The 23526-nt window shown below is 45.5% G+C and overlaps 2 protein-coding genes across 2 annotated transcripts in view; both read left to right on the top strand.

The window, feature by feature from the left end:
* LOC146645899 (uncharacterized) overlaps positions 1-16985 on the top strand; it is a 138489-nt gene extending 121504 nt beyond the window's left edge. Inside the window, exons 4-7 of the mRNA XM_085394200.1 lie at positions 15099-15267; positions 15807-15974; positions 16581-16754; positions 16857-16985. Coding sequence (XP_085250326.1) covers positions 15099-15267; positions 15807-15974; positions 16581-16754; positions 16857-16985 — 640 coding nt within the window. The remainder of the gene's footprint in view (positions 1-15098; positions 15268-15806; positions 15975-16580; positions 16755-16856) is intronic.
* Positions 1-23526, top strand: part of LOC146645897 (IQ motif and SEC7 domain-containing protein 1-like) — a 63901-nt gene that overhangs the window by 20007 nt on the left and 20368 nt on the right. Inside the window, exons 2-8 of the mRNA XM_085394199.1 lie at positions 15099-15267; positions 15807-15974; positions 16581-16952; positions 18749-19347; positions 20515-21426; positions 22511-22669; positions 23461-23526. The exon at positions 23461-23526 is cut by the window's right edge and continues 57 nt beyond it. Of these exons, the coding sequence (XP_085250325.1) occupies positions 15099-15267; positions 15807-15974; positions 16581-16952; positions 18749-19347; positions 20515-21426; positions 22511-22669; positions 23461-23526 (2445 nt within the window). The remainder of the gene's footprint in view (positions 1-15098; positions 15268-15806; positions 15975-16580; positions 16953-18748; positions 19348-20514; positions 21427-22510; positions 22670-23460) is intronic.

Genomic DNA, 23526 nt, shown 5'->3' with positions numbered 1-23526 from the left:
CTTCATCCCGCTGTAGAAGGCATCGTGTGTAACAACATCTGGATACAGAAACAGCAAATATACAGTCAAAGGAAGGTGCTGTCCTTTCATTCATTAAAACAATACCAGTCTTTTTCTTAATGACAGCATCTTGGCTCAAGCTGCCTGGAAGATATCAGTGTGAGCGATACGTGCTTCTCCATTTCCATCTGGCACCATCCTCTGTCACTTTGGCAGGTTTACAGATGTGCACAGCTGGGCAGCAGAAAGAGCTGCTTCTATCGATCAGCTCTCGACGTCTGGACGTCTGCAACACCTGATATCATTTCCTCCACGACTTTCTAGCATACAAGATAAAAAATCTAAAATGTTCTTCAGTGTTTCCTGTAGTTTAGGCCTGATGAGTGAAGGGACAGTATGCTATGGTCAGCACTCTGTGGGCTTCAAAGCTTCAAATTTAACTGGGATTCATGAGTAAAGGTGACATTTTCCAGAATCTTTAATTGTTGGTATGTCTAAGCCGGGGCTGATGGTTTGACCTTGCTTCCCCTCCTGAGAAATGCTCTGGAGATGCTTCGTGTCCTCTGAGGCCATGGCTTCTTCTGACAGAGCTTATGCTCTATATTTAGTAGCTTCTGTGTTAGTGATGAAGTTCACTTCACATCCTGCTTTGGATCTAACTGATCAGGTGTCCAGAGGCCGTTCCAGTGTTAGAACCTCTCAGCCTGACATAGAGATGGCTCGTTCTAGCTGAGGATAATAATCCGACTGCAGACTCGTTCACTTAGTTCTGACTCTCAGTCTTCTGCCATCAAAATAATGTTTAGTCTGCAATGTTCTGCTGCAAACTTGAGGCACAAGTGTATTTCTAATCAGTACCAATCCTGCAGGTCTGTCGAGAAGAACGAGCTGCAACGGAAGCAAATCTGAACGAAGGATGTGAGCCTATTAACATCCTCCATGCCATCAGCTAAATAACTAATCGAATCCATCAAATCCTTTGATAGGAAGCAGAAACTGAAAACTTTGACCTCACACGGGTCACGGGATTTATGCCTTTCACGTCTCTACAAGTGTTCAAAATAGGGTGAAAGTTCTGTTATATTCTCAAGATAACGATCATCGTCTGTCCAGAGCATTTGGATTTCAGGGGACGTACCCACGGGGGACGAGTCACAGCTACTTCAGCTGTGTGTTCAGTCACACACCACAAGTACTGATCCATATTTCTATTGATTCCTCTCAGTTTCAATAAAAGATAAAGGCGGCAGAGTGAAATTTGCAGCTGCTTATGCATCCATCATCTTCGGGCTGAAGTCGATGATGAGAGACTATTTTTTTAGGACTGGTTTGACCAAATGTCCAGGAGCCATTACTCATCATGACACAGTGGAGAGGCTGAAGCTCTGACAGCCTGATGGATGGTTAAAGGTCAGCTGAAGGACGGAGACCTTCATATACTGAAGGAAAAACGTGTCACCACTCATCCTGCTGCTGATTCTGGACACTGAAGCTGTTTTAATTCATAAAACAACACCGCCTTCCATCTGTTTTTCCCATCATGCTTGGCAGGGTCAGTACAGCAGCCTGAGGAGAATAGTCCAGATAAGTATTCCCTGCATTCAGTTTCACAGGCCGAGTGCCGGAAATGTTCTCAAGCAGCATCCTAACCTGGACCACGAAGTCCAGACTCCTCACACTATACGACAGAATAAGCCAGACGGCTTCCTGCCACCCGAAGGACAGAACTGTGAAGCACTTCTGGGTTAAACCGACCGTTTGCTTCCAGTATAACTTTTGATAAATCTGCTCAGATATTCTTTGTAAACTGCATCTTTGTCTGTCAGGAAAAGAGCAGCTGTGAGGAGGTTATTTGTTTGTAGCTGTCATACATTTACACTAACCTGAGGCTGATTCATCAACTAGCTGTCATCTCTGTTCATCCAGTCCCATCTCTGCCATCTCTCATCTGACCAACCACGGCTTTCTGTCCAAGCTCATTAAGTCCACCAGCCAACCGTGCGCACGGGGAGAAGGGCAAGTCTGAAAGGTGGCCAGTCAGATTACTCGTCTTAACTCGATCCTCCTCAGTCATATTAATATTCAGACTCGACTTTCATGGTTCATTATTCTGCTGCTCTTTGCTCAAACACAAAGATGAAAACTAGAGACGACGAGCTGGAAAAATAGGGGACTATGACAAACAACAAGATTAAAAACAGGCAAGAAAAAAATACTCTGAGCTGTTCTTTGATTGGTGGATAGTGAAGGTGGCTGACAGCTGTTGGGTGCAGCTCAGGTGGAAACGGGACGAGGACAGGAAACAGAAGCAACAAACTCAGTCAGGACCGTTAAACTCACAGCATGTAATCTCTTCCTGGCTGCGGCGGGTCTCTCTCGTGTGCTTGAAGTGATTGCAGTCGTTGGCGTTTCTGCTGTTAACATTTGTCATCCTAATCGACTTGTAACAACCAGCGACAGCCTGTTAATAAAGGGCACACATGCAGCACCTCCACAGCCATAAAGCTTAACTCACTAAGTAAATTATTACATTATATTTTTAGAATTATTGTTCTATATATAAAAGCATTAAATATGAAATTATACCACATTAAATAACCTGTAAAATGAGTCTTTTTGTATTTTCTTTAAAAGCCGGTGAGTTCTGGTTTATATGTGGAAAATGTGAGGGAACGCTCACTTTATGGATCTCCGGTACAAAAGCAGCAGAATTTATTTAGTTATAGAATTTTACAAGGAGCTGGAAATTTTGCTGTTTCACGCCATCGTGTATTTCCTGTTTCACCAGCCAGAGTTGTGCATGGGTTTAAACCTGTCCCAGCCTGTACTCGGTCCCGGTGGCACGAGGAGACCGAGCAGCAACAGGGCAAAGGAAATAACTAACACCAAAGTGCCAAAAGAGGCTCAGACGTCCGAGTAATTCCCCCATAGACTCGTATGTTAAAATATTCTTTGTGTTTACAGTCCAGTTCAGGAAGTATGTTTGGTCTCAGTCACATATATTTGTAACAGCTGTACACTATACACGCTTTGCTTTCACTTGTGCCAGCGTGAGGAGCTGACTCACCTCTGTCTTGTGTTGTTGGTGCTTTTTGAAACGTTTGATCGTTTGGTGAGACGGGTTTTGGCCTGGTGCTTAGCACTAATTAGCAGATGCCAGTACAGAACCAGTGATGATGGCTGCACCCATCTATATGCTGGTAGAAACCCTGCAAGCTGTCAGATAGACAGAAAGCGTTTTTCACTACTGAACATCATATTTTTTGTGGTTTGTAGAGACAGATTTAGGCTTTTTTGCTGTATGTAGCTACATAGGAAAGTCCAGGTTTTATGTATCCGAGCTGAACTGTTGGATGGAAAACTGGTTGGAGCTTTAGTGGCCATTTAGCCAAATGTAGCCAAAGAGCTAAGAACATATGCACACACATGAGAGTGGTAGTAAGAAGCAAAGGCATAAGACCATCTGTAGGGGAGAGCGAGGCAGCATACAAGAGCAGAGAGAGGTGGGGATGACACACATGTAGCTGTTGTGAGTAGCAGCTCGATGCCTCGGGGTTTGGTGCCATTTGGTGCCTGTTTGGACCAACAACAGAAACCACACACACAAACACACAATCACAGAAGTCCACGAACTAACTCGTCCATCCAGAAACACAAACCAATTACACACTCGGGCCTGGGTGAGCCGTGTCTTACTAACACACATTTTCCCAGAGACTCGCTCAGTGTCCTAATGTAGAGCGCCGCGAGCCTACGGGCAGACGAGCAGGGAGGTTGCTGGTTCCCGTCCCTCATGCAATATGGCCTCAGACATCCCATCACACCATGGCTGTGAATCAGGTTTTTAATGAAGTGTTAAGAATGTGCACACTTTTGCCCATCTGCACAGCGTCCACGTGCAAAGCAGTGCAAGTAGAAATCATTTCACTGTCTTTCTCTAGATGCCATTAGCCCCTTTATTATTATTCTGCTTTGAGTTTCTCATTATCACATTGCTTTCACTGCCTTCCCTTTTCTCTTAGACACAGTCATTATGTAGGAACAAATGTTGACATAGCAACAGGAATGTTATACAGTGATATTTTAAGTTCTGGAGTCGCTGCGGTGTTTTAATGGCTGTTAGATGAAAATGTTGGTCAGAGGTAGGATTCGTCGAGTCCTTCAGTTCAAACACCTGCACAGATGTTTGCCTCTGCCCGTTGATACGACACAGAGGAGGAAAAACTCTACTTTATGGCTCAGTCGCACTAAAATAAAAATGCCTGATGATTGCATGGAGTTTTTCCACTTTTGTTGACTGAATGCAAGTAGTTGTGGCAACCATGTCTTTGCCTGAGTGTGCAAGACCCTCAACCTCTGGGCAACCACGGCGATTGCAAGGCGACTTCAAAGCCTGCCTGGTGGGAGGCGACCTGTCTGTCACAGATGGATTGTTAGATCTCTGTTTATCTTTTTGTATCTATTCATGAACACAGTCAGTTTGGACCAATTCCTGCATAACAACAAGATTGTGGAGTGTCGCGCTGCAGTGAAATCGCTGCCCTGCAGACTCTAAAAAGAGTAGTTAGTGTAAGTTTCTCTGGATGCTGTCAGCAACAGATTTGTGATTTTTGCAAATTTATCACAGTTAATTGCCGCGTTATAACAAACAGACTGCACACATTTGTCAACTTCACCGTATTGAATCCCAAACTGACGCAGGTGAACTCCAACAGCCTTTTATCGGCTTGATGCACAAAAGTCCCTTTAAAAACTTGTTTTGTGTTTCCACGGAAACCAACGAGAAGCACGCTCATTGTGCACAGTAGGAATAATGCCGGTCATGCTGCAGTCTCCAACCAGTGTTTTCCTACTGTGACTGTAGCATAACGATAGTTAGAGCAAGTCAGACATTCTGTTCTGGTGGTTTCAGCACTGGTCTCTGAAGGAGACTGAAGAAGTCACGTGGACGAATAACGAAACGTTTGTCCCACTGAAAACATTTTGAGATTCCCTGACCTGGATGATTGAGCATGCATCAAGACATTACTTCATGATTTCTTTCTAAATGCTCACTATGTTTGCATGGGAACAACACAGAACCATTGTGAAGGAGACACACATGTGTTACCCAGTGTCTTGTGCACACACACTTGCACTTGAATGGAGGCAACTCGGGTTTCTAACCTGACCGAGGATACATCAGCATCTGGACTCGAGGAGTCAGGGATCGATCCACCGACCTTCTAATATATAGACTGTCTGAGCTGCAGGAGGCGGTCTGGCCCAAAATCCTCGTCTTCCTTTTTCATCTGTTTTGATTTAATGACATGTTTCATTCTGTAAGACCTTAAAAACATGAATGTCTGAGATCACAAACTCAACAGGAAAGTGTTCCTGAGGTCACAGATCAAGTGAGCAGAGCGCTCGTTTTCCTATTGATCTGTTTACAGCTGGTCAGCAGAGGGGGCGCCGAGGGGTCAGCCATGCTGGTCATACAAAGAATCTATGTTAGCTGTTTACATGTGGTCACATATGTAAGTGAAGTTCGCACGCATCTTAACACGATAAAGAGGTCGTTCTGTTCTTAGTTCGTGTCACAGCACATCAGCAAGTTTAAGCGACGCCGCGCTGACAACAGTTTGTCACGTGTTTCTGACGTAACCTTAATCTGAACTCAACCTCGGCTCAACCTTAGCTTTAGATTACGAGCACAGGCAGGCGGGTTCCCACAGTGTGAGTGTGTACACAGATTTATGTCCCCACAACATGGCTGATAGTTACACACCGACACGCACACAATGAGCAGGTGTTGCCCTGATGTGTGCGTGTGTGTGTAATTACTGAGCTCAACAGTTAATCACAGAACATTATTAATTACAGCAGAGTGATACACTGACCTCCTCCTGTGTGAGGAGGTTTGACAAAGCTGCACGTGTGTGTGTGTGTGTGTGTGTGTGTGTGTGTGTGTGTGTGTGTGTGTGTGTGTGTGTGTGCGTGTGTGTGTGTGTGTCTGTGTGTGTGTGCGTGCGTGCGTGCGTGCGTGTGTGTGTGTGTGTCTGTGTGTGCGTGTGTGTGTGTGTGTGTCTGTCTGTCTGTGTGTGTGTGTGTGTGTGTGCGTGTCTGTGTGTGTGTGTGTGTGTGTGTGTGTGTCTGTGTGTGTGCGTGTGTGTGTGTCTGTGTGTGTGTGTGTGTCTGTCTGTCTGTGTGTGTGTGTGTGTGTGTGTGTGTGTCTGTCTGTCTGTCTGTCTGTCTGTCTGTCTGTGTGTGTGCGTGTGTGTGTGTGTGTGTGTGTGTGTTCCCTTGTGGCTCCATGTTCTGAGCTTTATAAATCAGTTACTTCCACTTGCTCAGCCTGTTATGAACCACAGCATCTGCAGCGCTGTAGCTGGAGGCTACAGAAGCCCACAGGGGACATTTACAGCGGAGTGAAGAGTAGCCAAATAAAAAGCCCCTCTCATGCAAAGACACTGTTACGCAACTGTTAATTTACTTTACATTAATTTGGCTTCAACACCGTCGGTGGTGCCACCTGGAGGCTGCAGTGTTCATTACAGGAAGGATTATTTCCCTTTTTTGGTAAATAAAGGGCGCAAGAGGAAAAGTAAGGATTTTGAGACACAAGGAGGGACCCACCGTCACCTTAACATACCCAGAGATTTTCATCATTCAAAAACTTAAATATGAAATGTTTCTTGTATTCGTTTGTTTTTCTTCCTCTGGTCTCTGTGATATTTCACGCCGCTCTGGAGCAGGAAAGCATTTGTTGGTCTGTCGGTTTGAAAGCAGTCAGTGAGTCAGGGAGACAGTCAGGTCAGTGAATCATGTGGTCGTTCTTCACCCCGCTCCTCTTCCTGCTCCTTCATGTGCGGGTGTCAGACCGTGACACCGACCTCGTCTCACTGGGAGTCGCCGCCTGTTGTGTCACCCTGCTGCACCCTCACTTCCTGTTTGTCGTGGCTGTTGTTTACACCGCAGCCTGCCAGGTTCCTGTGGTCACTCGGCCTACGGGGAGCGATTCAAAATCTCAGCTCCTCTTACTTTTATATTTTAAAAAGCTGAGATGTGAAGGAACGAGTGTTGACAGTGACAATGACAGCTGTCATATTTGTCATCGTTATCATTGTCCTGACCTCCACCTCATCATAACACCCAGCAGCAGTGGGGTGGGGGGGGTCTGACATGAGATGGGGTATTTTGGTGTGTAGTGTGATTTAATGTGTGTGTGTGTGTGTGTGTGTGTGTGTGTGTGTGTGTGTGTGTGTGTGTGTGTGTGTGTGTGTGTGTGTTTTATTGTACCATCAGCTTGTCAACTGCACTCTTGGCACTCAGGTGATGAGATGGAGGCAGATCATTGGCTGTGGTACCACTAAAGGAAGCTCTTGAAAGAAAAAAAGGCGCCTCTAATTTAGCAAAAACTAAACTTTGAACAGCAGCAGAAAATGGATGAATGGATCAATGGAGTCTTCTTATTTAATGTCAGAGTAAGCTAACTGTGATTTCTGCATGCAAGTAATTAAGCATTAAATTGAAGTTCATAAAATGAGGGCATTAAATTGTGTTTGATTGGAGGTGCAGCCCAGGATCAACTTTGTGACGTGAATATTTCAGGTCTCCTGCTCCTGTGGGAAGCTGCCTGCCTAACTGACTGATTGTCTTTATATTCTGCGTCTGTTTGGCTCGTTGGTGGAGGCGACTGTTAGTCGTGGGAGGACAGCAGTTGAGAGAGACGCAGTGTGTGTGTGTGTGTGTGTGTGTGTGTGTGTGTGTGTGTGTGTGTGTGTGTGTGTGTGTGTGTGTGTGTGTGTGTGTGTGTGTGTGTGTGTGTGTGTGTGTGTGTTGTTAGTTACTGCCCCTGGCTATGAATGCAGGATACCAAACAGAAACAGCGTGTGACGTCTTCTGTGTGTGGATGAAAAATTTGAAAGGAATACCAGATATTTATCAGAAACTATGGTAAATATGAGCAGCTGTACTGCGTAGCGTGTGTGTGTGTGTGTGTGTGTGTGTGTGTGTGTGTGTGTGTGTGTGTGTGTGTGTGTGTGTGTGTGTGTGTGTCCTCTCCCCCGGACTCATGTGGTTTCTCAGGAAAAACAAGCTGCTGCGCAGAGCCAAGGTTTACATGTGAGTGTTGCTGTGTTTATGTGCTGCAGCAGGTTAATATGTGCTGTGCTGCTCTCACTCTAATATAATTCTACAGTGTGACGTGTTGTTGTGGTTGTGCAGGCAGGTTTTTGCAGGATCATCCTACAGTGCAGACTGCTGGGTTGTTTTTATAATGGAGTCCAGTCATGTTTGTGGTATTTTATGCATTTAACCTCCTAAGACCCGAACTCTTCCACAGTTTTTCTTTGATATTTGGGCTGATTGGGACCTGATGAATGTAAAAACAAAGAATTACCAGATTTTTTTTTTTTACCTTACCTTTGTTTTTAAGAAAAATAAGAGCCACAAATGAGGATATTAGTTTACAATTTTGATAGAACAGTAGCAGCATAATGTCCTCGTTAGTGGATATCAGGCCCATGTAGAGCAAAATTGAGTATTTTGGTCTAAATAACCCAAAATGTGATGTCCACATATGTGGACTGCAGGTCCTAGGAGGTTAAAAGAGAAAGTAGAGCGCTCTAAGCTGTGTGTAAGAGATCGATGTTCTCCATTTGTCCATAAAGTCCCGCTGTGACGCCTCAGCTTCAGTGTTTTGGCCGTTACCGTGTTGGGTTTTAGAGGCGGCGTGCAGTGAGCAGCATCCATAAACAGCATCCACAGACTGGGTTCATCCCACATGCACACCAATCTGTTAATTAGTGCTAAGAAACACACGAATGTGATGCTAGAAATTCACCCACAGCTTGGACAGTCTTTATCAAGGAAGCCATACTACTTGTCAGATAATTCAAAATGCACCAACATCACAAACACAGCTGAGAGTTTATCACAGACACTTTCAGCCAATAGGATGCTTCACTCTTCTGTCTTTTACATTATGCATATGTAACTTCACGTCCTGGATCTCATACTCGGAGAAATCTATGAAATTCTCTGCGATAGCTTTTTTTCTGCAAGTCAAGCTGAACAACACTGAGGAAAAAACACTGCAGTATTTTTATTTATTCATTTTTTAGTGTCTTAATACTGAGCGGCTCACAGCCACCAGTATCAGGGCCATCTTCTATAGATATACAGCTCAGACCCCCCCACCACCCACCTCCACGTCTGTACAGCAGGATTTACCACAAGCCTGCAAACAGCCTCCGTGCACGACTCGCAGAGCCAGGCTGCAGTCAATTATGTTGGAGTCTTTCATGTAATCTGTGCTGTTTGCTGCGCAGGAGGAGACGATGCAAAGACATAATGTTAGATAACAACATTATCTGGGGAGTCCCTGGGGGGAGGGGTGGGAGTAAGTAGTTCTAGGAAGTATTCATAATCACAATATCGGCAAAATCCTAAATGCTCCATAACGAATAAAGTTCCAGCTCACCCCTAAATTCAGATTTATGTGTCTTATGTCCGGTGCTTTTATTCATCTTGATGTCCAACCTTGCTCTGAGCAGTTTCATGCAGGAAATGTTTGTTTTCCAGCGGCGACATTCCCCAACCAGAAGGAGCGTGCCGCTAATAAACCCTCCAGCTCTGAAGCGTGGGAGAGTCATCGGGATTTACATCCTGTCACTGTCGCAGGCGTCAGCCCCTGGTTGTGGATGGAGGCATCCTCCTGTAGTGGCACAGCTGGTGGCGTAGTTCGATAGAAGGAAAATTGTGTAACCGGGTCGTGTTGCTAAGCAAATGCATTTTGGGGAGGCGGCTTTGAACACACGCACAAGATGAGAGCCGTTAACTTCATTGTTTTTAAGAGAATGCAGACAAACACAACAGAACAAGGAAAACCCTACCAAGACATGAATGTTTGAAACTATTTAAAGCAGATGGTTTCCTTCTGATTTCTGCAGTTGTCATTAAAGATGTTAAATGCAAAAACATCCAGTTCAAATATTTCATTTCTTCACAGAGACACGTTCCAGACCTGTGAATTGCAAACCAGTTTTTCCCAGTTAAGAGTTGGAAGGAGAAATTTCCAGAGATAGAAGTTTGCAAAGCAGAATCTGGCGCAGATGTGATGGTTTCTAATGTCAGGGTCACCTGAAGTTTACCGTCTGACCTCAGTGAAGTGTAGCAGCCTGCCAAAAGAGGCGCGGGGCTCAGCGCACAGCTGGGATATAAATCAAACACACCTCTCCTCACCTACATCTGGCTCATCCTCGGCTGGCTGAGGAGAGCAGAGGAACACCTGCTTATTGGTTGGAGAGCTAATGGGTCAACTTCAGATTTCCTTGTTAAAGTTTGACGTGTTTAATTACAAAGTTGCAGAAGAGCAGAAGTATTTTTCTGCCCTTATCTCTAATAAACTTATCAGCAGTTATAGGTGATAACGTTGCAGGTATAAGGTCTCACATCACTCCCCCTGACTGTGATCTTCCTGTTCCCCAAATATTTTGCTGATTTTGACCCCTTTGAGACTTTTTCTGAAGTGATCGGTCATCTGAAGCCTGCTGTGTGCTCCCTAGATGTCCCATCTGTACAACGAGGTCTTGGACGCTGTCAGGGACTGCTGAGTTTTAAACATGCCATCATTCTGCCGTCTGTCAAAGAAGCTTTAGGCCGATCCCTAAGCTGCCCTTTCTGTCTAAGATACTGGAGAAAGTTGTTTTCCACCATCTCCAGGCCCCGATGGAAATAAATACCTGACACGAATATCAGACTGAAATATTTCAGTCCAGTTTTGCAGCACAAAATCAGCACTTTGAAAGGTTTTTGATGATCTTTTAGTAATTGGAGATTCAACCATTTTCATGCTTTCAGCTGCTGCATTCGATACAGTGCATCATGTTTCCTGGTCTGTGCACCGCAGAGATGTGTGTTAGAGGTGTGTGTGTTTCACAGGCAGAGGTTTTTCTGTCACGTTGGTGGGTTTTCATCATCACCTGCTCCACTCTCATGACCTCCATTCTTGGTCCTGTACTCTTTTCACTTTCTATGCTCCTGATTTCAATTTTCCAAAAATATGGAATTGAATTTCCTTGTTATGCATCTGACTCACAAATCTGTCTGCGTACCACGGCTCCTCTGACAGCTTTGCTGGACTCGCTGCCATGAAATCATGGCTGGCGCTAAACTCGTTGAACCTGAACAAGTGAAAAACTAAAGTGAGACTGTTCAGACCTCTGTAAATCACTCAGTTCTGCTTTCTCATCTGCAACTCCTGACGGTGCACCAGTTTCCTGTTTTGGGGGGGGTGGGGGCATGTAAATGAGAATGAACAGCTTGTAGAACTGGGGGAGACGTATATAGATGAGAACCGGAAACAGCGTGTTTGGCAGCGTGGTCCTGCTCCTGAAATTCGATACTTTATTTCCAATTGTTGGTTTTTAAGTCTTTAAATGCCTTCTTACCTTTCTGACCTTTTAACAATGCATGTTCCCAAAAGATCACTGAGGTCAGCTGAGCAGACACTTCTAGTTTCACAGATGAAAACATGCCCTTAAACTTCAGAACAGTCTGGGCAATTAAAACTCGCATCTTTAAATCTTGACATTTCATTTTTCTTTCATTTATTTATGTTCTGTTATGCAGCACTTTGGTCAACACTTGTTCTTAAAAGTGCTCATAAATAAACTGACTTGAGTTATTCGGTCATATCCAAACATGTGGCTTTGTGCATGAAGGGATGCAGATACGTGCCAGGAGCTTCGGTGAATGTCCACAAACGTCAGAATGGGAAAAATGAGGCGTCAGGATCTCTGAGTACTGCCTGAGCGTCACTCTTTATAAGAGTGTTGAGCAGAAAAGCATCTCTGCACATCTCTTAGCCCTGCACAGGTCGAAGCAGATATATGATGCAAAGGCTCACCTGAGCTAAACAAATCAGTGCGGCCTGATGAGGCTGCACGCCTGTTGTTGACAGCTCAGGATTCGCTGTCTGCGGCGTGAATCAGTGGACCCACCTGCCTTGTGCATATAGTCAGGACTAGTAGTGGTGTGATGCTTGGTGTTTTTTCTTGCTGCACTTTTGGCTTGTTAATACGAATCAGTCACGTTTTCCTTGCCACACACTGGCCTCAGTATTTCAGCTGCAGACACACTTTAATAACTATGGACGCTACTTTGAGTCAGATGCACAAAGTAAAAGCTGCCTCAAGTTGCTTCGGTGGACTTCAGTGGCAGGCTAGTCACCGTTTGCGTGGGGACCGTCGCTGACATAAACCCAGTGTCAAAAATTGCAGTTCCTCTAACGTCCACTTGAATCTGGCTTCAAACATGAGACTCGGACGTTAAAAACACAGCAGAAATAAACACGTTACAGCCTGATACACTGCAACATGTTGTGGTGTCTATAGCTAATTTCTGTCTTTATAACAACTTTCAGCTCCACTAATTTGAGCCACTTAATTAGACTCTGCTCTGACAAATAATATGGCTTCAAAATGACTTGTTGTGAGGTAATTGCATGCTTATCTAGATGTTATTTAGCAGGTGTCTGTGTCTTTGCAATGCATCGATGCATCTAACCAGGCTTGCTGGTGTTCTCCCTTTTCTCCACTCTACCCTTCATCCAAAGACTGTCGCCTCTGTTTTCAGTAAAATCAGGATGAAAACAGCCATCAAGCTAAAGCGGAGTTTGCAAAATGAGATTTCAGAAACCAGTGGGTGACTCCACTGTGACCACGAGTTTCACACAGTCTGTGATCTGAACCCGTCAAACAGTCCTGAAGAGAGGACTGATTTGAACGTCCTCACTTTGAAAGAAATGTCCTTTTCCCAAGGTCTTAAACTCACTTCGGTCCTCATAAAGCTAGCTGTGCAAACACACAGACACACACATTGTCTCCCACACACTCACGCTGTGCTTCTCGCAAACACGCACTGCACACCCACATTCACATATACTGTACACCCACACACACACACATATACACACACACTCACACTGCTGTTGCCATGAGTCACCCTCATGTGACTCTGTGTGTGTGTGCGTGCGTGTGTGTGTGTGTGTGTGTTTGCTAGCTTGGCACTGCCCACGTTAGCTTCTGTGCCAGCTTCACGGGTGTCTTAGATTAACACTGAAGAGCCTCTTTGATGATGAAACACACGCCCGTCGCATAGATTGCTCCTCTTTTCTCTTCTCTCTTCGTCTCCTTTATTTATCAATAAGTTGATTGATCTTCTGTGTCGCAGCGTTTCTCTTAGCAGTAATCTGCATCAGTCTGTCCGAGACGTCTCTGTTGAGGCATTAAACACAGTGAACTGCTAGGTGACCACAGTATGATGGTCTAATACATTTTGTCCAGTTTCATCTGGATTAACCCAGTTCATGACAGGTAGTTCAGGAAACGTGGTTTTGTTTTGTCCCTTTTTCTGTTTATTCTGCTTTGATCCAATTGTTCCACGTTGTTTTTGTTTGGCCAATTAAAAGTGATTTCAATGTGAGTGTGCAGCTAAATCCATAAAACATGAAAGAGAATCCCAATCAGTCATTTGGAGTCAGTGGGGAGAAAGAACTCCCTCTGAATGGGAGTAGGCCGAAAGACAGAAAAGAAGAGTGTTTTATTTGGTTTTACTCTGGATTAAGTCTTTTCCCTAACTTTACATGTGTTGGTCTGAACATCCCATTTGGTTTGATTTGGTCCACTTCATCTGAATCTGTGATTTGTTCAGACTGGGTTGTTCCACTTAGGCCAGATTAGCACCAGCTGCTCTTTTATTCCACTTTTCCGGTTTTAGTCCATTTTATTCTGGGTTAAGCCAAATTCCTATTGGCTTTATTTAACTGGTTTGATTCATTGCTTTTGTTTGCTTTAGTTCTGTTTAGTCTGGAGCCTGTCAGCTGGATAAGTGGAAGAAGATGGATGGATGGATGGATGGATGGATGGATGGATGGATGGACGGATGGACGGATGGACGGACGAATGGATGGATGGATGGATGGATGAATGGATAGATGGATGGACGAATGGATGGACGGATGGATGGACGGATGGATGGATGGATGGATGGATGGATGAATGGATGGATGGATGGATGGATGAATGGATAGATGGATGGATGGACGAATGGATGGATGGATGAACGGATGGATGGATGGATGGATGGATGGATGGATGGATGGATGGATGGATGAACGGATGGATGGATGGATGGTTTTGCTGGGTTTCTTCAAGCTTAGACCCAGTTAGGTGCAGTTGAACTTTTGTTCCACTGTGTTTGGGTTGTAACTGTGATTAGGCCATTTAATAAATGTCAGTAACATTCTTTTGTGGTTTGTTTTATTGGAGTTTGCTACAGTTTTGGTCTTTTTCATTCAGTTTGTATTTATCTGACTTAGTCTTGCTGATCCAGCTGATTGACTCTGTTCAAAGGGTTTAATTTGACCCTTTTGATGTGTTTAGTTTGTTTTTATGTAAGGTCCAGTTTTGTGGTTTGATTTTTGGAGGTGGATATTCTGGACAGAGGGATGATGAGGATGAAGCTGCTGGGCGGGAGGAAAACAGGAAGATCTGAGAGAAGGAGGTGAAAAAGGACCTGCAGAGTGTTGGTGTGATGGAGTGAGATGGAGGTAGAGATTTATCTGATTATGGTCGATTTGAACAAACTCGTTCCAGTTCATTGCAGTCAGGATTAGGCCAGTTTGCTCTGGTTTGGTCCAGTTTGTCAGGTTTGACACTCTGGTAAAGTGTGGTTTGTTCTGTCAGTTTGTCCGGTTTAGTCAGTGTGCAGCTATTTTATCTGAATCTATTCATCTTTCTCTTTTCCCTTTCTTCCAGTTTGCTCTTTAACCTCCTTTCCTTCCTTTCCCTTCTCTTCCTCCCCACCTCACCATCTGTCCAACAGATTTCCTTTCTTCTTTTCCTTTTCTTTAAGTCCATTCTTCCGCCTTCTTGCCGTCCTGATTCTGTTCTCAGTTGTTTGGATCAAGTTTCCTCCTCCTTCTCTGTATCCCACAGCTTCTCTCCCACCTTCTGTTTCATTATTTCAGCGTGATTTCACCTGAAATCAGCAGCATCTGCAGATGGATAACCCGTCCTCTCGTTCTCCTCATGTTTTTGTCTCTTTCCTCGCAGTGTGGAGGGCGACTCTCAGTGTCCGGAGGCACTCACCTTTTCTGATTCATCCTTTGGCCATCCACCTCCCTTCCATCGCTATAGCAACAGCCCCCTCTCCAGCCCCTGTGACCCCTACGGCTCTCCCTCCTCCGGTGGGCCCCTGGGAGCCTCCCACACACATACACAGGTACCGACCCTAAAACACATGCACCGTCTATCTGCAGCTACTAAAGGTGTCTGAAGTTTATTCTGAAGCTTATGAAAGGAGGTGTCGCCTTCAGCCACATTTGTAAAAATCCTAATCCCCTCTGTGAAGAGCTCGGTGGCCCCGTTCTGCTGTAGTGGGACATTTAAGGTGGAAGGGCTCGCTTCAAATGAACACAAAGTTGATCTAAACCAGCAAACATGGTTGAAACAGCAGCGATATCTCGTGGGTCACCGGGGCAGGGGAACAGATGTTGATGCTGTATGACAGAGGTCAAACCGTGGATCAAATTATTCCAACGAATAAATTACACACATTGATCTCTTTTTTTAATCCAACGTTCGGCTGAGAGATAATTAAACTAAACCATTTACTTTTTTTTTGTTGACCAAATTAACAGTCTGACAGTAAAACCTGTATCAGTGGATTATGTGTACTGTCTCCCTGAAGTTACCCTGAATAAATAAAAGCAGAAGTAAATCAAATCTGATTACATGTCTTCTCATCATGTCCTCTTCCAGGGCAGCTCACCCATCTCGCCCCCCAGCCCAGCGAGCCTCGCCTGGGCTCAGCGCAGCCGACACCAGCCAGCCAGCCTGGCGCTCCGCAAGCAAGAGGAGGAGGAGAGCAAACGCTGCAAGGCTCTATCTGACAGCTATGAGCTCTCTACAGACCTCCAGGACAAGAAGGTACAATGCCACAACAAGTCGGCCTCATAAGTAACACCTCTAAAAACACCACTGGAGCGGTTCCTGTGAGAGGTTTTCCATGTAATCGCCTCCATTACAAAGCAGCCTTTTCAATCACCCGCAGGGTAGAGGACACATCAGGACACCTTTATTTTCTGCCCTTCCTTTTATCCGTAATGCACACAGAGGCAGAGACACAGCAACGTGGAGCATGGACCAATAAGGAGGTTTACATAGGGAAGAGAAAAATTAGTGAAATAATATGTATTTACTTTCAAATGAAGCAAAAGTAAAGGTATATAGTTAGAAATGTTAGCAGCTAAGGAGCAGAGCTGCCTTTGGAGGCACGAGGCGTCATTTAACAAACCTCCTTATTGGTCCGTGCTCCTTTTGTTTCCACTGCAGTTTAGGAACCGTCAGATGTGCCGAGCGGTGTAATAATTTTCGGTTTACTCACTAAAAACACAAAACTACACACATCGTAACACGCAACATCACAAAGGTTCGCTGAAAGTTTCTGCTGTTTTGTTTCCTGTTTCCTGTAAATGCAAAGATCGTTTCTGCTCTTCCCTCTCTGTTTGGTTGCGTGATCGTACGGCCTGATAGGTGGAGATGCTTGAGAGGAAGTACGGGGGCCCGTTCGTGTCCCGGCGGGCAGCGAAGACGATCCAGACGGCGTTCAGGCAGTATCGCATGAACAAGAACTTTGAGAGGCTTCGCAGCTCCGCCTCAGAGAGCAGGATGACCCGCCGCATCATCCTGTCCAACATGAGGATGCAGGTACACACACTCTCACACACACTTGTAAAAAAGCACATAATGAAACACACCAGGTTCTGCTCGGTTTGTTCTAATGATGCGTTGTTTCTTCGGTGGCTGCAGTATTCATTTGATGAGCGTCAACCACAGGGTCAGGGACCGCCAGGTCAGCAGGGCTCAGAGGACGCCGGAGATGTGGACGATTCCTTCTCTAAGCAGGTAGAGATGTTTGAGCATCTTCAACAGTCATGAAAAATGTTTAAAGAACACGGTCTGAAGTACACATGTGCAAAACGTGCACAGCATTATTACAATAAAGGAATATAATTATAATTCATTCATAAAAGAGTTTGTTGATACATAGTAATTATTATTCCTCAGGCAAAAAAGGATGTGGGGGTATTGTTATTACCCCACCAAGCTGCAAGGATGGGTGGATGGATGGGCGGGGGCTGCGTGGACAGAGCGGGGGGGGCTGCAACGTAAAACGAGGCAATCTTCAAATTGATGCCATAGGTGTAGCTACTAAAACTCTTAGACGAGTTCAGATCTAAGTAACCTTGGCCTACCTGAGTTCAGAGGTCAAATCTTCTGAAAATCTTGTGAATGAAATAACTTGACAACGAGGTGACGTAGGATTTTGAAATTGATGCCATAGGTGTGTCTGCTTGGTGAAGTTTATCGAGTAAAACACCTTCATGAACCTAAAGAAGTCCAGTTGCTTCTTTTTAAGTCCTCAAAAGGTCTGAGTTATAGCTCAGGACCATCCGACCTTTTAAAAGTAATATGTAAAGTTTCAAAAGTAATCTCAGACTTGCTGCTGATCAATGAAAATAAACTCATTTTGTCATAATCTGTACATTTTTTAGTTCACACATAATACTATCTAGATTATTAAAGTCTTTGAGTCTTTGAGATTCTCCAAAGCTGAAACAAAACTGCTCAGTTTGGTTTATAAAGCTACTAAATCAGAGGTTGCCAGTAAATACAATAGGAATCTGGGGGAAGCTTTATTTTCAGCAGTTAACCTCTAGAAGTGTTTGAATATTCTGAGTTTAAAAGGGAGAAAATCTCTGCTAAATGCTGGATGGTCTTAAAAGAGTCGCGATTATTGGAAAATGAATTGGCCCAGACAAGGATCCCTGTGGAGCCCCACAAACAAGCTTTCAACTACAGGACTGTTAGCAGCTGCTGTCCCAGCTGTCAGGGCAGCAATTAACACTGAAACAGTCACTGAAGTGCAGGTTTGGAAGTAAATGTTCATTGATTGGGGCCAATGGATGCTGAGGAATCTCCGTCCTCTGAGACAGGAGATGTGTTTCAAAGTTTTAGAAAATGCTAATAGGCGGACCTTAACATATTTGTATGCGTAGATGTTTCAAATTAAAAGCCCGCAGGATTGTGCAGGAACTGTTACCTTGAGCCTAAAACCGAACAAATAAATATCCGCGTAGGCGAGGCACTCAGTGTGAGGATTGGTGGAGTCATTCTTTTCCTGATAAGCAGAAAAGTAATCGTTTTAATCCTTTCCTAACCAGAAACGATTTTCTGTTTTTGCCCCTTTCCTGACTCATCTTCCATTTTTGTGCCTCCGAGTACTCATGTCATTTGCAAACATGATTTTATCCTTTTTTATGCAAATGACACACACAGATGTATATTATATTAAAAACTAACAAAGAAGTCAGCCTAACTCAGATGATATCTTGTATATCTGTTATAAAGTGCTGGATGTCCCAGAGTTTCCTGAAGCTAAATGAAAATGAATCAGAAGTGATTAGAGCGGATCCCCGGGAGTCTCTTCCCATCCTGCGGCAGATTCTTGGCCGTCTCTCAGCAAAGGTCAAACAAACAGAAAGAAACATGAGTGCAGATTTCCACAGCCGTCTTTCTCCTGACAGGAGTTGTGCAGCGATTTTCTTCTTCTGACCTTCTCATCGTCAGCTCGGGATATTTTTTCTCTTTATATTTTCTCTGTATTTTCTGTGTCGTGACGTTACGTTCGTGCACTGCAGGTTAAGTCCTTGGCAGACTCCATGGACGACTCCCTCACCTGCCAGTCCGGCCGTGAAGACTCACAGGAAGCGGGAGGAGATGGAGAGGAGGACGATGACGAGGACGAAGAGGAGGGCGATGAGGAGGAAGAAGAGGAGGAGGAAGAAGGGGAAGAGGACGAGGAGGAAGACGAGGAGGAAGACTACAGACAGTGTGCGTGGCGCAACAGCACGACATCTTCCCGACGTGCTGCGGGCCGGACGGGGGGAGGAGGGGGGAGGGCGGGGGCAGGAGGAGGTGCCTCCATGCATGAGGACAGCACCGCTACCTCCTTCAGTGATGTCACCCTGTACATGGATGAAGGCTGCCTCCCCTCCTCGCCGCTGTCCCGTCCCGCCTCCAGCTCTGATACAGAGTACTGGGGAGGAGGGGGAGGAGGAAGTGCAGGGGGGAGAGAAGACAGCAGGGAGACGGAGGGAGGCAGCAACACGAGCCGGAGGAGCAGCACCCCCTGCACAGAGTGTCGGGGCGAGTACAGAGGCAGGGGTGGAGGAGGAGGACATCTCCCCGTCCTGACCATCGAACCGCCCAGCGACAGCTCAGTGGACATGAGCGACAGGTCAGCAGCACTTAAACGTCTCGTTTCACTTTCTGGATGAACTCGTTCAGAATCTGCATGAAAACAGACGCAGACGCGAGCGTCCTCACCAGGGGGCGCTGTAGGACAAGGCCGCATGCACGGTCAAAACACAAAATTCCTGCAAGACGTTTGAAATTAGTCAATACTTCACATGAACACATGAAGTCCATATTTAAAAGATGAGCTTCCAGCTCGTCACTGTTGACCCTTAGAAACACTGCAGGAACTTTAATGAATGATTCAGTGTAGAGCTGGGCGATATGAGATTGTTTATCACGATATGTTTTTTTCATTTCAGGCGATAACGATATCTATCACGATATAAGCCAAATAACTATATTTGTAAGATTTAAATGTGCCGTTGCTCACAAGTAAAATGTGAAATAATCAGCAGCTTGTTTTGATTTAAATATTTATTTCCCATAATAAGTTCAACAGGGTAGATGTACTTAAGGAACATGAGACTTTTTCAGATAAATAAAGGCAAATATTGCAAACTACACAAAAGGCAATTATTAATTCTAAAAATAAAATAAATCATCTGTTTTCTCTTCGGTCACGCTCTCGGTTGATTTTTCTCTGGTCGGAACACTCATTTCCTCCATTACCCGGGCGGCACGGCGGCTGGCGGCTTCCCAAACAAATACACATGTGTGGCTTGGCACTTGTGCTGTACGTAACAAGTCACGTGACGTGACGCTGCAGCTGGGATTGGTTCGGCTCTGCGCTACTTAATTTGGATTGGCTGTTCTTTTTTATGTTTTTTAAGAGAACAAGAGCGGTGAGGCCTATCGCAATAGTTTAATTTTTCTATCGAGAAAAAGTTATTTCGCAATACATATCGTTCTCGTTCTATCGCCCAGCTCTACTTCACCGTCAAGCCTGGAAGCTACGTTCACCTTTTAAAGGAGGTCTAAATGAAAGTGAGACTTTATTAAAGTGCCTGAACCCTGCTGTGTTTCTAATGTAGTGATTTTACTCATATGTTTATAGGCTCAACCTCTAGTTTTACTTTATATAACAGCCTGTATTTTTCCATTCCACATCCTTACAATCCTCCGTCAGTATGATTACCGCTTTGCTCCATTAGAATCAGGTGACTAGAAGATGTGCAGTCATAATTCATTGTATCGTTCCCATCTTCAGGTCAGAGCGAGGGTCTATCGGACGCCTGGTGTACGAACAGGAGCCGTCAGGAGTCGAGCGGGGAGGAAGTGGGGAGAGGGATAGGAGGGGGGGAGGAGTGGAAGGTGAAAGCGGGGAAGATGAGCGAGGAGGAGGAGGCGGAGGAAGCAGCGAAGCCGAATCTCCGCAGGGAACCATCAAACACAAACCCAACGGCCGCTCGGTCGCCACGGCGCAGGGACAGACTCGCAGCCCCTCCAACGTCCCCCTGCCGATGCCTTCGGCCCGCACCCTGCCCTCGCACCCGCTCCCTCACCCACTCCAGCACCCCCACCCTCACCCTTCACCCATCCCCCACCTCCCCACCATCCTCGACCACCACCCTCAGTACACCCAGCATCACATGATGCACATGCACCACGGACACGGCAGCAGCCCTTACATGCAGCACGCTCACCACTTCGCCCAGCACCACTACCACCACCTGCACCATCAACACCACCACCTCCCTCACGCTTACCCCGAACCCCCTTCTTCCCCGCTGCCATCTCCCGTACCGCCCCTCACACCTCTCTCCCCCCTGCCACCGCTGACGCCCTCGCCGCTGTCCTCGTCCTCCTCTGCGCTCCAAAGCATGGAGGCGCAGCAGCACCACGCTCACCACCCCCACCTCCACCACCACCACCTGCTCTGCTCTGATGGAGACAACGAGAGCGTCAACTCCACCACCACCAACTCCAACGATGACACAACGGTCAACAACTGCAGCTCCGGCTCCTCGTCCCGCGACAGCCTCCGGGAGCCAATCGGAGGAGCTGCGCTGGGAAAGCAGACCTATCAAAGGGAGAGCCGTCATAGCTGGGACTCACCTGCGTTCAACAACGACGTGGTGCAGCGGCGGCAGTACCGCATTGGACTCAACTTATTCAACAAGTAAGAACGTCTGCAAACATAATCCAGAAGACTCAGAGCAATAATCGGCCTCCTGTGAGTTCAAAGAATCCAGGCATAAGTCAGATCAGTAACACCTGATGTCAGACACAAAAGTACAACATGGAGGAAACTGTCTGCTCATACTGCAGCAAACAGAACAACATATGTAACCCAGCCCCAGTGTGCGATCAGGGCTGCTTAGTGTCAGACCATCTCTTCTTCGTCTGACAACAGTTCAGAGCCTTCTTGGTTGTGTCCTTATTTCTGAGCAGGGGGGTGGAGAGATAAGCACCCACACTGTTAGCAGCAGTGTCATTCAATTTAATTTTATTTCTACAGCTCCAAATCACAATAACAGTCGCCTCAAGGTGCTTTATATTGTACAGTAGATCCTACAATAATACATACAGAGAAAAACCCAACAGTCATATGACCCCCTATGAGCAGCACTTTGGCAACAGTGGGAAGGAAAAACTCCCTTTTAACAGGAAGAAACCTCCAGCAGAACCAGGCTCAGGGAGGGGCGGGGCCATCTGCTGTGATTGGTTGGGGTGAGAGAAGGAAGACAGGATAAAGACATGCTGTGGAAGAGAGACAGAGGTTAATAACAAGCATGATTCAATGCAGAGAGGTCTGTTAACACATAGTGAGCTTGGAACTTCCTCAGAGTGTCTGGACGACGCTCTGAGGAAGTTAGTGAGTCGTGTTGTTAGAATGTTTCATTCAGCATTAATGATGCCTTCATAGACGTTTAAGTTACCCGTACTGTTGTTGATAACAAGTTAGATGTTAGCTTTAAATGTTAGATCGTGTGGAGGGGCTGAAGAGAGCACTGCCATCCAGTGTTGGTTTTTAACCTGGTCCCATGTGTACAGAGAATTCTCTGGACTCTCTGAATGTTTTACTGAAATTAAGTTTCTAAGTTTAGAGGAGTTTTTTTTATGTATCAGAATTTTAAAAAGCCAAAATATTAGACTTCTCAGCAGCGTAGAACGGAGCAACCAATAAAAACAAGACAACCAATAAAAAGAATTTCAGTCCCAGAGCAAACAACTTAAGAGGCCGTGTTTCCTCTGGTCTACAGGAAGCCAGAGAAGGGGATCCAGTACCTGATCGAGAGGGGGTTTGTGTCAGACACGCCAGTGGGCATCGCCCGCTTCATCCTGGAGAGGAAAGGCCTGAGCAGGCAGATGATCGGAGAGTTTCTGGGAAGCCGGCAGCAGTTCAACAAAGACGTCCTTGAGTGAGTGCAAATGTTAAAGTCCTTTCAGTGAATGTTTTACTGTGGACAGGTGTCTGCGTTTATGTGGTTACAAGGTAGGCTTGTCCTAACTGAGCGATAATTATTGAAAACAGTGAAAGTTTAGCTTTGACTGGGCTGAAAGACATACCTTCACAGGGTGGTGAAGCAGAAAGAAAGCTGCAGTCTATCTAAAGCCAGGGAGGAAAGCTGGCAGTGAATGTGTTTATCATTAACAGCACAGAAAGATCTGACTGTAATTAAAGTATCCAGTGACTTAAGTCTGCTTTTACAGATCGTTTCAGCTGCAGCTCTCACAGTCTGAGAGAAATGACTGAGAACATGAACAAAGCCTGTAATACATCACTGTGTTGAATCATATCATCCCATCCAATAAATTCATCCATGCACGGATTTGTATTTTTTATTGATATTTACTGAGAAAGACGACTTTAGATAACCTCTAACTCTTCAGGACATCCTGCTACCTCGGGGGGATCTTCTGGAAATGCTGACACTGTTTTCCAGAGAACTGGTGGGTCAATAGGCAGTGGTTTCATATCTTATCTTAAACATACCATGCTCTGCACCAGGTAAGGCGGTATGAGCGGTGATGTACCTCAGAGAATCATTAACTACCTTCATAGTATTGAAACACAGCCTTAAACCTGAAGGGACCACATTAAACCCCGACTCCTGCTTCACAGGCCTCTGAGCTGTCAGGAGTAGGTGAAGACGAGGCTTAAGGAATGCGTTTGAGGATAATGATCAGCGTTTTCTGTCTCTTTCTTTAGCTGTGTCCTGGATGAGATGGATTTCTCAGGGATGGATCTGGACGACGCTCTGAGGAAGTTCCAAGC

Source organism: Rhamphochromis longiceps, linkage group LG20 (assembly GCF_057381845.1).
Source record: "Rhamphochromis longiceps isolate RC_006_pf linkage group LG20, R_longiceps_female_GT1.1, whole genome shotgun sequence".
Lineage (NCBI taxonomy): Eukaryota > Metazoa > Chordata > Actinopteri > Cichliformes > Cichlidae > Rhamphochromis > Rhamphochromis longiceps.
Note: the sequence above shows the minus strand (reverse complement) of the source record. Positions and strands in the feature narration are given on the sequence as shown.